At 45.0% G+C, this 16,997-nt stretch overlaps 1 protein-coding gene across 2 annotated transcripts; it reads left to right on the top strand.

Annotated features, from left to right (window-relative positions):
• The first annotated feature begins 10,218 nt into the window (after positions 1-10,218).
• LOC100193092 (uncharacterized) lies at positions 10,219-13,211 on the top strand. 2 transcript variants are annotated; one of them, XM_035967683.1, is made up of 9 exons: positions 10,219-10,397; positions 11,199-11,266; positions 11,356-11,425; positions 11,514-11,542; positions 11,655-11,682; positions 11,901-12,088; positions 12,478-12,537; positions 12,629-12,725; positions 12,817-13,211. In XM_035967683.1, the coding sequence occupies exons 2-9, from the start codon at positions 11,225-11,227 to the stop codon at positions 12,984-12,986; spliced, it is 684 nt and encodes a 227-aa protein (XP_035823576.1). In that variant the 5' UTR covers positions 10,219-10,397; positions 11,199-11,224; the 3' UTR covers positions 12,987-13,211. The 2 variants fall into 2 exon arrangements, with proteins under 2 accessions (XP_035823576.1, NP_001353940.1); NM_001367011.1 differs by having other exon boundaries at positions 10,228-10,397; positions 11,523-11,542; positions 12,817-13,189.
• Positions 13,212-16,997: the final 3,786 nt, after the last annotated feature.

Raw genomic sequence — 16,997 nt, 5'->3', positions numbered from 1 at the left:
ACCGGACACCGGCAACACTGAAAGGGAAATGTGCCCTTGGGCCATTTCTAAGTATTTTGGTGATTGAGTGCAAACACAAGTGCTTAAATGTAAATCTATGCCCATGGATGGACAAGTTGCAAATCACGAGTAAAGGTATGTTTCTAAGCCTTAGTACATTGGTTTTGTGTACTAATATACTTATCTAAGTGTTAGAAACAGGAGAAAACGAGTCAGAGAAGAGTTGGCTGTGTACAGCCAAAAGGCTGTTTCGGTCTGGGGCACCGGACTGTCCGGTGGTGCACCGGACAGTGTCCGGTGCGCCAGGTTGCCTCGGGCGAAGAGGCCGCTCTCGGGAATTTGCCGACGGCGTACGGCTAAAATTCACCGGACTGTCCGGTGTGCACCGGACTGTCCGGTGAGCCAACGGTCGGCCGAGCCAACGGTCGGCCGCGGAATCTGCGCGCGACACATGGCCTAGCCAACGGTCGGAAGGGGGCACCGGACTGTCCGGTGTGCACCGGACATGTTCGGTGCGCCAGATCTGCAACGGTCGGCAACGGTCGGCTGCGCTGTTTAAGGAAATAAATCGGGCACCGGACAGTGTCCGGTGTGCACCGGACTGTCCGGTGCGCCCGACGACAGAAGGCAAGGATGGCCTTCCAGATTTGTTCTCAACGGCTCCTAGCTGCCTTGGGGCTATAAAAGGGACCCCTAGGCGCATGGAGGAGAACACCAAGCATTCCTACAACATTCCTAAGCACCAAGACATCGATCTCGCGCATTCGTTTCATTGTGATAGCATATAGAGCTCTTTTGGAGTTGTGAACTCTTTGAGTTGTGTTGCGAGCTCTTGTTGCTACTTGTGTGCGTGTTGTTGCTCTGATCTTTTGAAGTCTTGTGTGCGTTGCTCATTCCCCCCCTTGCTCTGTGTTTCTTTGTGAACTTCAATTGTAAGGGCGAGAGGCTCCAAGTTGTGGAGATTCCTCGCAAACGGGATTGAGAAAAAGCAAGCAAAACACCGTGGTATTCAAGTGGGTCTTTGGACCGCTTGAGAGGGGTTGATTGCAACCCTCGTTCGTTGGGACGCCACAATGTGGAGTAGGCAAGCGTTGGTCTTGGCCGAACCACGGGATAAACCACTGTGTCATCTCTGTGTTTGATCTCTTGTGGTATTGTGTCTTGTTGAGACTCCTCTCTAGCCACTTGGCAATTCTTGTGCTAACACTTAACAAGTTTTTGTGGCTATAAGTTTAAGTTTTACAGGATCACCTATTCACCCCCCCTCTAGGTGCTCTCAATTGGTATCGGAGCCGTTCTCTTCAAGAAAGGGACTAACCGCCCGAAGAGATGGATCCTAAGGGGAAGGGAATCGTGATCAACGATAAGGAGAAGGAGTCCTTCGTCAACGAGCCCAAAGATGACAAGCCTACCGACTCCGGCTCGGGCCATAGACAGAAGGAAGGGAAGAAGAAGAAGACAAGGCGCATCAAGGAGATCGTCTACTACGACGACAGCGACAAATCTTCCTCTTCCCAAAAGGACAACGACGACAACGACTATGACAAACAAAAGACGGTTAACTCAAACTTTTCTTTTGATTATTCGCGCATTCCGCATAGCTCAAATGCTCATTTGCTCCCCATTCCACTTGGCAAGCCTCCTCACTTTGATGGAGAGGACTACGGATTTTGGAGTCACAAAATGCGTACTCACCTATTTTCTCTCCATCCAAGCATTTGGGAGATTGTGGAAAGTGGAATGAAATTTGATAGCTCGGATAGCCCTTCGTTTATTAATGAACAGATCCATAAAAACGCACAAGCTACTACTGTGTTGCTAGCCTCTTTGTGCAGGGACGAGTATCACAAGGTGAGCGGCTTGGACAATGCCAAGCAGATTTGGGACACCCTCAAGATCTCTCATGAGGGGAATGATGTCACCTTACTCACTAAGATGGAGTTGGTGGAGGGCGAGCTCGGACGATTCGCGATGATAAGAGGCGAGGAGCCGACACAAACATACAACCGGCTCAAGATCCTTATCAACAAAATAAGGAGCTATGGAAGCACGCGATGGACGGATCACGACGTCGTCCGCCTAATGCTAAGGTCATTTACCGTTCTTGATCCTCACTTGGTGAACAATATTCGTGAAAATCCTAGGTACATCAAGATGTCGCCCGAAGAAATTCTTGGAAAATTTGTAAGCGGGCGAATGATGATCAAGGAGGCGAGGTACGTGGACGACGCGTTGAATGGCCCAATCCATGAGCCTCAACCCATTGCTCTCAAGGCAACAAGGAGCAAGGAGGCGCTACCCAGCAAGGTGGCGCAAATTGAGGCGGCCGGTCTTAATGATGAAGAGATGGCCCTCATCATCAAAAGATTCAAGACGGCACTAAAGGGTCGCAAGGGACAGCCAAGCAAGACTAAGACCAAGGGAAAGCGATCATGCTTCAAATGCGGAAAGCTAACTGTCCCGACAATGATAGTGACCAGGAACACGGGAGCAAGAGGGAAAAGAAGAAGCATTACAAGAAGGCCAAGGGCGAGGCACATATCGGAAAGGAGTGGGATTCGGATTGCTCCTCCTCCGACTCCGACAATGAAGGACTCGCCGCCACTGCCTTCAACAAGTCATCCCTCTTCCCCAACGAGCGTCACACATGCCTTATGGCAAGGGAGAAGAAGGTATGTAATCAAAACAATGTCACTTATGATTCTTCCAGTGATGATGAGTCTAGTGATGATGAAATAGATTACTCTAGTTTGTTCAAGGGATTGGATAGAACTAAAGTAGATAAAATTAATGAATTGATTGATGCCTTGAATGAAAAAGATAGACTCTTAGAAAAACAAGAGGACATTTTGTATGAAGAGCATGACAAATTCGTAGAAGCACAAAAATCTTATGCTTTAGAAGTTAAAAGAAATGAAGTGCTTTCTAGTGAACTATCTTCTTGTCATGAAACCATTGCTACTTTAAAGAGTGCTAATGATGACTTAAATGCTAAACTAGAAGTAGCTAGTAAATCTAATTCTTGTGTAGAACATGTTGAGATTTGCACTAGGTGTAAAGATTTCGATGTTGATGCGTGCAGTGATCATTTAGTTTCAATTTCCAAATTAACTGAGGAATTGGCTAGTCTTAATGCCCAACTTAAGACTAGCAAGAATGAATTTGATAAACTAAAATTTGCAAGGGATGCCTACACGATCGGTAGACACCCCTCAATTAAGGATGGACTTGGCTTCAAGAGGGAAGCCAAGAACTTAACAAGCCATAAGGCTCCCATTCCCGCTAAGGAGAAAGGGAAGGCCCCTATGGCTACTAGTGCTAAAAAGAACCATGCCTTTTTGTATCATGATAGGAGACAAACTAGAAATGCTTATAGGAGTTATAATGCGTACGATGATTTTTCTCATGCTATGTTTGCTTCTAGTTCTTCATATGTGCATGATAGAAATGTTGGTAGAAGGGATGTTGTTCATAATATGCCTAGGAGAAATGTTGTTAATATTTCTAGGAAAGTTAATGAGCCTTCTACAATATATCATGCTTTGAATGCTTCCTTTGCAATTTGTAGAAAGGATAGAAAGGTAATTGCTAGGAAGTTAGGGACAAAATGCAAGGGTGATAAAACTTGCATTTGGGTCCCTAAGGAAATTGTGACTAACCTTATAGGACCCAACAAGAGTTGGGTACCTAAGTCCCAAGCCTAAATTTGCCTTGCAGGTTTATGCATCCGGGGGTTCAAGCTGGATTATTGATAGCGGATGCACAAACCATATGACGGGGGAGAAGAAGATGTTCACCTCCTACGTCAAGAATAAGGATTCCCAAGATTCAATTATATTCGGTGATGGGAATCAAGGCAAGGTAAAAAGGTTAGGTAAAATTGCAATTTCTAATGAGCACTCTATCTCTAATGTGTTTTTAGTAGAGTCTCTTGGATATAATCTGCTATCGGTTAGTCAATTATGCAATATGGGGTATAACTGTCTATTTACAAATATAGATGTGTCTGTCTTTAGAAGAAGTGATGGTTCACTAGCTTTTAAGGGTGTATTAGACTTCAAACTTTATTTAGTTGATTTTGCAAAAGAAGAAGCCGGTCTAGATGCATGCTTAATAGCTAAGACTAGCATGGGCTGGCTGTGGCATCGCCGCTTAGCACATGTGGGGATGAAGAACCTTCACAAGCTTCTAAAGGGAGAACACGTGATAGGTTTGACTAACGTGCAATTCGAAAAAGATAGACCTTGTGCAGCTTGTCAAGCAGGTAAACAAGTGGGAGGAGCACATCACAGCAAGAATGTGATGACCACCTCAAGACCTCTGGAGCTGCTGCATATGGACCTCTTCGGACCCGTCGCCTATCTGAGCATAGGAGGGAGTAAGTATGGTCTAGTTATTGTTGATGACTTTTCCCGCTTCACTTGGGTGTTCTTTATGCAGGATAAGTCTGAAACCCAAGGGACCCTCAAGCGCTTCCTCAGGAGAGCTCAAAATGAGTTTGAGCTCAAGGTAAAGAAGATAAGGAGCGACAACGGGTCCGAGTTCAAGAACCTTCAAGTGAAGGAGTTCCTTGAGGAGGAAGGGATCAAGCACGAGTTCTCCGCTCCCTACACACCACAGCAAAATGGTGTGGTAGAGAGGAAGAACAGGACGCTAATCGATATGGCAAGGACGGTGCTTGGAGAATTCAAGACCCCCGAGCGTTTTTGGTCGGAAGCCGTGAACACGGCTTGCCATGCCATCAACAGGGTCTACCTTCACCGCCTCCTCAAGAAGACGTCGTATGAGCTACTAACCGGTAACAAACCCAATGTATCTTACTTTCGTGTATTTGGGAGCAAGTGCTACATTCTAGTGAAGAAGGGTAGAAATTCTAAGTTTGCTCCCAAAGCTGTAGAAGGGTTTTTGTTAGGTTATGACTCAAATACAAAGGCGTATAGAGTCTTCAACAAATCATCGGGTTTGGTTGGAGTCTCTAGCGACGTTGTATTTGATGAGACTAATGGCTCTCCAAGAGAGCAAGTTGTTGATCTTGATGATGTAGATGAAGAAGATGTTCCGACGGCCGCTATACGAACCATGGCGATTGGTGATGTGCGACCACAGGAACAAGATGAACGAGATCAACCTTCTTCCTCAACTATGGTGCATCCCCCAACTCAAGACGATGAACAGGTTCATCAACAGGAGGCGTGTGATCAAGGGGGAGCACAAGATGATCATGTGATGGAAGAAGAAGCGGAACCGGCACCTCCAGCCCAAGTTCGAGCAATGATTCAAAGGGATCATCCCGTCGAACAAATTCTGGGTGACATTAGCAAGGGAGTAACTACTCGGTCTCGATTAGTTAATTTTTGTGAACATTACTCTTTTGTCTCTTCTATTGAGCCTTTCAGGGTAGAAGAGGCCTTGCTAGATCCGGACTGGGTGTTGGCCATGCAAGAGGAGCTCAACAACTTCAAGAGGAATGAAGTTTGGACGCTGGTGCCTCGTCCCAAGTAGAATGTTGTGGGAACCAAGTGGGTGTTCCGCAACAAACAAGACGAGCACGGAGTGGTGACGAGAAACAAGGCTCGACTTGTGGCAAAAGGTTATGCCCAAGTCGCAGGTTTGGATTTCGAGGAGACTTTTGCTCCTGTGGCTAGGCTAGAATCAATTCGTATCTTGCTAGCATATGCCGCTCATCATTCTTTCAGGTTGTACCAAATGGATGTGAAGAGCGCTTTCCTCAACGGGCCAATCAAGGAGGAGGTGTACGTGGAGCAACCCCCTGGTTTTGAGGATGAACGGTACCCCGACCATGTGTGTAAGCTCTCTAAGGCGCTCTATGGACTTAAGCAAGCCCCAAGAGCATGGTATGAATGCCTTAGAGACTTTCTAATTGTTAATGCTTTCAAGGTTGGGAAAGCCGATCCAACTCTTTTTACAAAGACATGTGATGGTGATTTGTTTGTGTGCCAAATTTATGTCGATGACATAATATTTGGTTCTACTAACCAAAAGTCTTGTGAAGAGTTTAGCAGGGTGATGACGCAGAAATTCGAGATGTCGATGATGGGCGAGTTGAACTACTTCCTTGGGTTCCAAGTGAAGCAACTCAAGGACGGCACCTTCATCTCCCAAACGAAGTACACGCAAGATCTGCTAAAGCGGTTTGGGATGAAGGACGCCAAGCCCGCAAAGACTCCGATGGGAACCGACGGACACACCGACCTCAACAAAGGAGGTAAGTCCGTTGATCAAAAAGCATACCGGTCAATGATAGGGTCATTACTTTACTTATGTGCTAGTAGACCGGATATTATGCTTAGCGTATGCATGTGTGCTAGATTTCAATCCGATCCTAAGGAGTGTCACTTAGTGGCGGTGAAGCGAATTCTTAGATATTTGGTTGCTACGCCTTGCTTCGGGCTCTGGTATCCAAAGGGGTCTACCTTTGACTTGGTTGGATACTCTGATTCCGACTATGCTGGATGTAAGGTCGATAGGAAGAGTACATCGGGGACGTGCCAATTCTTAGGAAGGTCCCTGGTGTCGTGGAACTCTAAGAAACAAACTTCCGTTGCCCTATCCACCGCTGAGGCCGAGTACGTTGCCGCAGGACAGTGTTGCGCGCAACTACTTTGGATGAGGCAAACCCTCAGGGACTTTGGCTACAATCTGAGCAAAGTCCCACTCCTATGTGATAATGAGAGTGCTATCCGCATGGCGGAAAATCCTGTTGAGCACAGCCGCACAAAGCACATAGACATCCGGCATCACTTTTTGAGAGACCACCAGCAAAAGGGAGATATCGAAGTGTTTTATGTTAGCACCGAGAACCAGCTAGCCGATATCTTTACAAAGCCTCTAGATGAGAAGACCTTTTGCAGGCTGCGTAGTGAGCTAAATGTCTTAGATTCGCGGAACTTGGATTGAATTGTAGCATACATGTGGTTATGCCTTTGATCATGTTCATTCTGCAATTTGTTGCTTATTATGATGCTCAAGTTGTACAAACACTCCCTGGACCTCACAAGTCCGTTGCAAAGTGATGCACATGTTTAGGGGGAGATGTGTTACAACTTGACCCTTTGAGACTAACCATATGCTTGAGTTTGCTTTAGTCTCAAAGGAGGTTTGAAAGGGAAAAGGTGGACTTGGACCATGAAAGACTTCCACTGCACTCCGATGAGAGGGTAACTTATTCCAAGTTCATCTCATGAACTCTTATTGCCATTTGCTCTTAATTGACGATTTTGGTGAGGCAATGGGGTTAAAGGGCCAAAATTGATCCCGTTTTGGTGCTTGATGCCAAAGGGGGAGAAAATAAAGGCCAAAGCAATAAATGGATCAGCTACCACTTGAGAAATTTTGAAAATAGTAGAATAGAGCTTTTGGTTTGTCAAAACTCTTGCATTATCTCTTTTGTCAAAAGTTGGCCCCTTGTGGGGAGAAGTGTTGATTATGGGAAATAGGGGGAGTTTTTTTGAAATCTTTGATCAATCTCTTTTGGAATAACTCTCTTTATGCTTCAACATGTGTGTTTGACTTAGAGATAGAGATTTGAGTTTAATTTGCAAAAACAAACCAAGTGGTGGCAAAGGATGATCCATATATGTCAAAATTGAATAAAACTCGAATTTATTTTATTTGAAGTGATTTTTTGCACTTGTTCTAGTGGCTTTATGTTGTGTTGGCATAAATCACCAAAAAGGGGGAGATTGAAAGGGAAATGTGCCCTTGGGCCATTTCTAAGTATTTTGGTGATTGAGTGCAAACACAAGTGCTTAAATGTAAATCTATGCCCATGGATGGACAAGTTGCAAATCACGAGTAAAGGTATGTTTCTAAGCCTTAGTACATTGGTTTTGTGTACTAATATACTTATCTAAGTGTTAGAAACAGGAGAAAACGAGTCAGAGAAGAGTTGGCTGTGTACAGCCAAAAGGCTGTTTCGGTCTGGGGCACCGGACTGTCCGGTGGTGCACCGGACAGTGTCCGGTGCGCCAGGTTGCCTCGGGCGAAGAGGCCGCTCTCGGGAATTTGCCGACGGCGTACGGCTAAAATTCACCGGACTGTCCGGTGTGCACCGGACTGTCCGGTGAGCCAACGGTCGGCCGAGCCAACGGTCGGCCGCGGAATCTGCGCGCGACACGTGGCCTGGCCAACGGTCGGAAGGGGGCACCGGACTGTCCGGTGTGCACCGGACATGTCCGGTGCGCCAGATCTGCAACGGTCGGCAACGGTCGGCTGCGCTGTTTAAGGAAATAAATCGGGCACCGGACAGTGTCCGGTGTGCACCGGACTGTCCGGTGCGCCCGACGACAGAAGGCAAGGATGGCCTTCCAGATTTGTTCTCAACGGCTCCTAGCTGCCTTGGGGCTATAAAAGGGACCCCTAGGCGCATGGAGGAGAACACCAAGCATTCCTACAACATTCCTAAGCACCAAGACATCGATCTCGCGCATTCGTTTCATTGTGATAGCATATAGAGCTCTTTTGGAGTTGTGAACTCTTTGAGTTGTGTTGCGAGCTCTTGTTGCTACTTGTGTGCGTGTTGTTGCTCTGATCTTTTGAAGTCTTGTGTGCGTTGCTCATTCCCCCCCTTGCTCTGTGTTTCTTTGTGAACTTCAATTGTAAGGGCGAGAGGCTCCAAGTTGTGGAGATTCCTCGCAAACGGGATTGAGAAAAAGCAAGCAAAACACCGTGGTATTCAAGTGGGTCTTTGGACTGCTTGAGAGGGGTTGATTGCAACCCTCGTCCGTTGGGACGCCACAACGTGGAGTAGGCAAGCGTTGGTCTTGGCCGAACCACGGGATAAACCACTGTGTCATCTCTGTGTTTGATCTCTTGTGGTATTGTGTCTTGTTGAGACTCCTCTCTAGCCACTTGGCAATTCTTGTGCTAACACTTAACAAGTTTTTGTGGCTATAAGTTTAAGTTTTACAGGATCACCTATTCACCCCCCCCTCTAGGTGCTCTCAAACACGAGGAGTAGCACCGGCGGAGGACTACCTAAATCTGCACGTGAGCACTGGCGGCGCTTCGGTTTATGTTGGGATGGCCTCAGGAGTTCGATGTGGCTTAACAGGTGGGTCTTCCGTCTCCAATTTATCCCCGAGCCCTCGGTCAACTTCCTCCAGCGCGGACTTGCCGATTAGAACGGATCCCAGCGTCTGCCCGCCATGCGTGGCGATTTTGCTGGGAGGGAGAGAAGGTCGAGCTGACCGCCCTGGCCCACCGCACAGAGAGCCACTAACCACGCGCGCGAGGAGACCGAATCACTGCAGAGGGGCCCGCTTGCCAGCGTGACAGCGCGCGCTAAGAAAGGAGGGTCTTGGGCCGAGCGGGGGAGGAAACTAATGGGCTGAATTCTAGTCCCGAAGCCCAGTTAGGTATGATTATCTTTTTCCATTTTATTTTCCATTTCCCTTTCTCTATTCCCAACTTCAATTTAAATTTTGAAATTGAATTCAACTTGTGCCTAATTTATTCTCAATTAATATTGTGGAATTTAGGATACAATCTTTGAAAATATAATTATATATATATTTTTATATCATTTCTCTTCTTCTCATTTTCAAAAACCCTAATTTTAAATTTAGGGTTTAATTCCACTTCTAAAATTATTCTCTTATTATTATTACCTTATTATTTTATTTAATGCACAAACATATAACTCCAACATGATGCATATTTTTTATCCTTTGTTTTAATTCATCTCTCTACATATGTATGCTCTTCTTGTGATGCAAAAATGGCACATAAAATAAGGATATCCGATATAGTTTCACTGTATACATTTTGAGTATTACAACCGTAATCAGATAATATATTAGGAATTGATACCAGCCTATACAAACTTGTTAGCGTTGGTAATCGAGTGCGAACCATTACCGTTACCATTTATGTTACATTTTATGAGCCAAACGGCACCCAAGTTTATTGGGCCAAATAACAATTCGTATTCCCAGGCTAGGCATATGCTCCTTCTTGTCTAAGAGTGTGTTTAATTTGACTTTTGACTTTGACTTTTACCACTAGACTTTTGGGTTCTAGCTTTTAAAGTTTTTTGTCTAAGGTTCTATTTGTTTAGGATAATTAGCTTTCTAAACTCACAAAACTAAAAAAATTCCATACCACTATACATTTGAGCTTGTCTATATATTTTTTGAACGTGTAGTTTTTTTTTTTGAAAAACTAAATAAAAACTAGGTTCTTGTTTCATGCTGATACATGCTCAAACAAACGGTCTCAGGCTGTTAGGCGCGCCACTCACCTCAGCCGCTCGCAAAACCCTCTCCTCTCGAGAAGCAGCGCGGTGGAGACCGGAGAGAAGCAGTCGGCAGCCGGGAAGCCCGTCACGTGCCTTTCTTCCTCGACGTGCCATGATTAACGGAATATTGAGCACTCGGGTTCGTATCGCACGCCGAGATCTCCCCTTTTGTTTTTTATTCTCCGATTGTGCCCGCATTAGTGGATATTAGGGTGCACCACGCTGCTTGTATTGTGTCTCTATCTCGTCGTTTGCTAGTTTTTGCTACCAATCGGGATGCTGGGCTTAATGTAGAAAGACTGAGAGGTTCGATCGGCCTGTTCACCCCCTAGGGTTCGTAGATGACCTTAGTGCGATGTTTTGTTTCCCTTGTTTGTCTCGGTTTGTTGATTGGGGAAAGGTTTCGGTTATTTATTACTGAGTGAGGCTGGTTGGTTCAGGTCAAGGCTACGACTTGTCTGCTACTGTTATTCAGCAGTATGTATTGCTGTTTGCCACTATAAATTTTCGTTTATTGGTGTGATTCAGTCTCGTAATTCCATGAATTTAGGGATGGGTGATTTTAGCTTATGCAGTCATTGCAGCAGTGGTGCATGGTAAATTACAATGCTCTAAGACTGACAAGGTCGAGGTAGACAATTTTAGGATTTCAGCTTTTCATGAACTGTAGGAGGTTTCCTATCAAATCAGATAAACAGATGCTGAATCACAAGGTGCTTGTGTGGCCTTGACATTACAATTTCTCCAATGGTCCTAGTCAACAACTTTGGTTACATTGTTCTCATGATCTTGCATTCTCTCACTGTATAAATGCAACTGAATGTTAGCACTGCCAATGGCCTTGTTCCCTTAGAAGAAATCTCCTATTTTCCTGCGATTTGTGATGTCAATGGTTTATCTTACTTATTATGGATACTAAAAGGTGTGCTAACATTTCCAGGAGTTGTAGTCAGACCTGGAGCGACAATGAAGTGTGACCCAGGAGAGTTCTGGTGCCATGTTTCAGAGGTTGGTTTCTACTTGTAATGTTCACTATTGGTTTATCTTATTTTTGTGCAGTTCCTATTTTTTGACTTTTCAGTTGTTGGTCTTTTAAGATAGCATTACATGATAGAAAACCAGCACCATCTCTGCCCTTGGCTTCAAATGTTGGCATTGCAAGAGAAAGTATCCTTTCATTTTACTTTGTTCAGTATTTTTAGAGAAGCGTGAACACAACTTTCTTTTCCTTAACCACTTCTCTGTCTTTTATCATATATGACAGTGTCACAAGTACCAAAGAAGGTAATGATCTTGTTCTTTCAGTATTGGACATCCCTAATGTTTTTTATCACTTGGCATAAGCAACATGGTGATTGATGTTTCAAATGATGAATCTGATGAGGAGGTTCCACAGGCTATTCCATTATTCCCAAAAGCAGATGGTATATATCCTTGTTCTATGTGCATTTTGGTTAAGAGTTAATATTGCATTTCTCCCTGCATTGTGACTGATTCATAGATATACATATACATGCTTAGTTTATGGTGCTATTTATCCGATATCCTCATTGTACATGCGACATAACTCACCAAATTAGATAATATGAGCCCCCATTTGGATCCTTGAAGCACTCACATGCTTAACATTGTTTACATTCAGATGATAAAAGCAAAGAAAGTAAATGTGATGTGGAGAAGCCTGCTGCTACTGAGTCCTCTAAACCGAAGGTTAGCTTGGAGGAAACAAAGGATCCTGAGAAGCATGAAGTTGATGTTGGTGGCACTGACGATGATGAAAGTGACGAAGACTTTGTTGATTCAGAAGAGGGTGAATCGGATGATGACGAGGTTGGTATAAGTGATGAATCATGACTGAGATATCATTTCCTCCATGTTCCAGTTTTTTTTTCTCTCTCATCTCTAGATTGTTTTATTGTGATACCGGTATAAAATATTGAGTGAACAATCAAAGTATAAGTCATTTTGTTGTATTACTGAAGGTAACCTAGGTAATCATATATTGTGGACCAGATTTCTTATGTATACGATTATACTTTTTTCCTTATGTTTATTATACTACTATTGGTTTGAGTCTGCTGTTCGCTTCACGAGCCTTGTACCTTTTTCAACCTGAAACTAGGCATTTTTCCGGTAAGTGCAGATGCATTTCTACCAGCACTGGATATCATGTGTATTCTGACCATGTTATTCTTTTGCATGTCATGGTTGATGCTCAGAATTCCAGTGATGGGGATGAATGTGAGAGTTCAAATGAAGAAGATGAAGACTCTCCAAATGTGTGAGCATTTTAAGCCGCCTTGTCTTTTTTTTTTGACATTCCCTCAAACTTTATTTTGTATGATATTCTGATGTTAGTTTTTTATGCAGAGTGCTAAGGGCAAGAATAGGCCAGCAGCAACACCCTTGAAGACACCTCCAGGGAAGAAGGCAAGGACCACAACATCGTCTATGGGCAAAAGACCAGGTGAGAAGTGTTACATTCGATTGCAAACTTGTATAGCTCACAGTTCTTTTCCATGGCACTGGAACCTCACTTTGTGATGTGTAATTTGCAGTCAGTGTCAGTGATGATGCAAAGAAAAGTATCCACGTCACTGGTTATGGCTGCAAGTCGTGCAGCAAGTTCTTGTATCAGAATTTTTCCCAACTAGATGCGGTCGTGCATTCTGATACATGGGCGTCAAACTCATTGCAAGGTGAAGCACAGTGCTCGAAAGTGAAGTAGCATTCATGGACTATGTTAGGGAAGTTCGTTATTAGGCAACTGAATTGTGGGTTTGCGTTTACAAACGGGCTCTAAGGCAGCATCACAATGTCCGATGCGTATTTGATTATTGTGGGTTGTTGGAAAGTTGCTGTTTTTTCTGCTCAACAGAATGTGTAATTGAGATTTTCTTGAATTAGAAAGTTGTTGTTTTGCAGCGGGTATTGACATATAACCCCTCATTTCCTTACCGTACCGTCTGGAAGTTCTGAACACAAACGCATTATATAGCATGCTTGTTAGAACTGGACGGATTTTCAGGAATCATGAACAACGACCTTCTATATAAAAAATGGTAATTTGAATGATACGAAATTTACATAAAAAATGGAACTACTCTTTTAATGGCAATCCACCAGAATGGTAGTCAACTAGTCATGATGGTCGATAAACATGGAACCGCATATGAGATGAGAAAGTATCCAAAGTAGCCTTTAGAAGATTTTTTTGCGCTTCAACTCTCGTCGTTTGTCCGCATGTTCTTCTTGCATGCATGGCCGGCCTTGGCGTTGCCTTCCATCTACCAAGCTTGCGTGCTCACGATTCTTGGCGCTGATCGTGACACCATGAACAGGAGTTCACTCTCCCCGTGCTCCCATATGCTCCATTCTGCAGAACGCCGCCGTACGTGAAACTCTGCAACTTCCTTTCATCTATCGGACCACCGCGCGCTCATGCAACACGCCGCGCCGGTCTTCCTCCGCCTTGTCAAACACGGCGGACGACACGATCCCTGTCCACACGCCGGGGCAGTGGTAGGCCTGGCGGCAGAGGGTGTGCGCCACCTGGTTCCCCTCTCGGTACACGTGCCTCACGTCGCATTCTTGGAAACGACGAAGCAGTCCATGGATCTCCTCCTGCAACGCCACGGGGATCCGCGTCTGCGTGTCCTCGCCGCGGAGCAGCTGTACCAGCACGAGGTCGTCGCCCTCGACCACGAGCCGCTGCAGGTTAAGGCCAAGCGCCAGGCGGAGGCCGCGGATCATCGCGCGCGCCTCCACTATGCCCACCGTAGAGTGCTCCGTCGTCTCGGCGAACGCGAGCACGACGCGGCCGGCGTTGTCGCGGATGGCGCCGCCGATGCTGGCTCGCGCCGAACCATCGTGGTAGACGGATCCGTCGAAGTTGAGTTTGCACCAGCCGCGAGGTGGTGGCGACCATTGCACCAGGACGACGCGACCAGGATGGTACGGCCGTGCCCATGGAGAAAGCTGCGGCGCAGGGTGACATAGATTGGAGGTGGACGCCGCCGTTGCTGCTAGAGAGCACGCCATCCCGTGGTGGTGGTGGTTCGATCAGAGTACTGATCTTGCAGCGCGTCTGTAGCCGGTGGAAGATGGAAGGTGCTGTGTCGACGAGGTGGCTCTATATTTATAGGTACGTGATGGAAGTGGATGAGGATGGAGGGTCCTGTCCGCACCAGGTGCCAGGTGGCTGTGTACGCTAGGTAAACCGTAAAGCGTCCCGTGCAAGCAACCTGAGATGGGCAACCAAATTAAAACGAGGAGGGGGCTTGCCATTTTTCTCATCTTTGTCCGAATTCTCGTCTCCCCTCCCGGGCAAGGCAAGCAGCGTCGCGTCGGTTCGGCCGGTGGCGCTCGGCGACGAGCCGATGGAGATCCCCCGCCTGAAGATCGACGACGAGACGTCGCATCTCCTGCGCATCCTGCTGGCGCTGTGGCGCTGGAGCAGAGCAACCTGGCGGAGGCGGGCAGCCATGGTCGCCGCCGTCTGCGTCCTCTTATTCATGTCCGCCACGCTTGCGCACCGCGTCGTCGACGTCTCTGCCTTTACCACCGGCCGGCTCCAACTTCACCGCCCTCGTTCGTACACGACGGTCTACGACCTGCAGCGGTTCGCCACCTCCCCCGACAGTCCGAGCCTCCAAGATCGACGCGGCGGTGGCCGACGGCGACGGCGACGTGGAGTCAGTAGCCCTTGCCTTCACAGATTCGTAGCAGCAACGCCGCCGCCGGAAGATCTGGACTCAGATACGTAAGCAAACTTGCGAGCATTCTGATTTTTTTTCCGAATTCACAAACATGAAACGGTGGCAGACTAGTACGTGCTCATAAACCAAAGAGAGACTAGTACGTGCTCATAAACCAAAGAGACTATGACCAAAGAGAGACTATTATGTGCTCAGTTTATTAAAGAACTATGACCAACAGATATGACAAACATGAAAGCTAGTAGTAGACTGAGTGGTATTGTTGGGATCTTATTCTCATTCTTTGTGAAAAGGTTCATTGTTTATCCAATGGCGCGTGACAATCGAAAACAGCATGTACATGGGTAAAAACTATGAAAATTGAAGAACTATTTTTTTGTATTTAATTGGATTTGACCAAATATATATCAAATAAAAAATTCATAATAGAAAGCTAGCGTAATAAAAAATAAAATCTACAATATAAATTTGATACAAGATTGGCTCAATTTAAATATGTGACTTTTGCCTAAAATTAATCTTGTGTGTAGGACACTTATGGGATGTTTGGGTTGAAGAATCAATCCATTCTAGATAAGCTGGTGCATTATAAGTTTATTTCAAAAATTTGGTGGAATAAACTCATTCCTCATGTTATTACTAATTATTAGCCTATGAGGAATACAACAGTGATTGATTCCACAAACCAAACAAGAAAGTGAGGAGTGAGATGATGATGGACTACCACATTCCTCAAACCAAACATGTCATTAATAAGCTAAGTTTGATCCTCAGTGTATCCTATTCGTTGATTGCTCAATGGATACTACTATGTTTTGGTGTTTTCTTTTGTATGCATGACACTGCACTCCACCACATGCCCATTTTGCCTATGACTTATTCTTTTACCTCTTTTTTCCTTAAGACTGGTGTCATTCTCTCATGAGTCATTGTTGATCTGAAAAACAAATTGGTTGACATGTATAATCGACATGAGCACGAGGCCTCCTTCGAGGTAAAAAAAATCAGTCATCGACTGCGGCGACTCGACTAGATTCATAAGATGTCAAGTATGAAAACCAACTGCCAGACAGTGATTTGACACACTTGAACCCATATAAACCCAGGGGTCTAATGAAATCTCGAAGGATCTCAAACTTTTCCTTTGCAACCAAGATCGTAATAAATTAGCATTCACTACATCGCGTGATACAACATTCCACAAAAAATAAAGTAGATCGGAGTAAATTAGAGTTATTACAACTTAGTCGGCAAAAGGCCCAAATGTAACATAATAAAGTAGTATCACCCTCGTGATAAGTTTTAGCGGAAGCTTTTGTTCAACTAGTGTCCACAACACATGTGGGGTTTTCAAAATAGAGTGCTAACAATAGGGTTGTCAACCCACCAAAAGCATGAGAGAAGAATGGAGAAGCCATGCCCATGGTCTAGTCATCTCATGTAGCCGGGTATAAGAAGTGCTCACAATATCCATAGAATATCTGGCCATCTGCAACAACATGGGAATAGAACCCTAAGTACCAGAATGTACTCAGCTAGACTGACCCGTCCAAAACCAGGAAATAAGAAAGTAAAAGACATCAAGGATCATGCAAAGCTTTATTTGGAGCTGGATCTTTACTTTGTAAGAGTGGAAAGATTAATGTAAGTATTAACAGCTTAACTGGGTTATCAAATTTATTAACCAACTTTTAGCATTTCAGTATTATTACTTATTCTGCTGTGATTCTAGATTAATACCTATTTATCTAAGTGAACCTTGCCAATTCACTATAAGTCTAATTATGATTTTAGTGATGAATCAAGCTAACCAATATTGTTGATGATTAACCAAACAAGAGTAACCCAACCCTTAATTTCAATTGTTAATGTCCTCATCCTTAATCCCTATCATCCTTCTCATAGTGTTCATTGTTCTTACTACGATGAGATAGCTCAAGTCAAGTGCTCACTATCCAGGAGCGATGGCGATTCGAATCGTTTACTGACTAGCTGGCGTGCTATTCCTAACACAAACCACA

The sequence above is a fragment of the Zea mays genome, chromosome 5 (assembly GCF_902167145.1).
Source record: "Zea mays cultivar B73 chromosome 5, Zm-B73-REFERENCE-NAM-5.0, whole genome shotgun sequence".
Taxonomy (NCBI): Eukaryota; Viridiplantae; Streptophyta; class Magnoliopsida; order Poales; family Poaceae; genus Zea; species Zea mays.
The sequence above is the reverse complement of the archived record's forward strand: the minus strand, read 5'-3'. Positions and strand labels throughout refer to the sequence as shown.

Coding starts and splice junctions, on each gene's coding strand:
- LOC100193092 (XM_035967683.1), top strand. CDS start 11,225: ATGAAGTGTGACCCAGGAGAGTTCTGGTGCCATGTTTCAGAG. Junction 11,543..11,654: donor TGTCACAAGTACCAAAGAAG/GTAATGATCTTG, acceptor GAGGTTCCACAG/GCTATTCCATTATTCCCAAA. Junction 12,726..12,816: donor GTCTATGGGCAAAAGACCAG/GTGAGAAGTGTT, acceptor TGTAATTTGCAG/TCAGTGTCAGTGATGATGCA.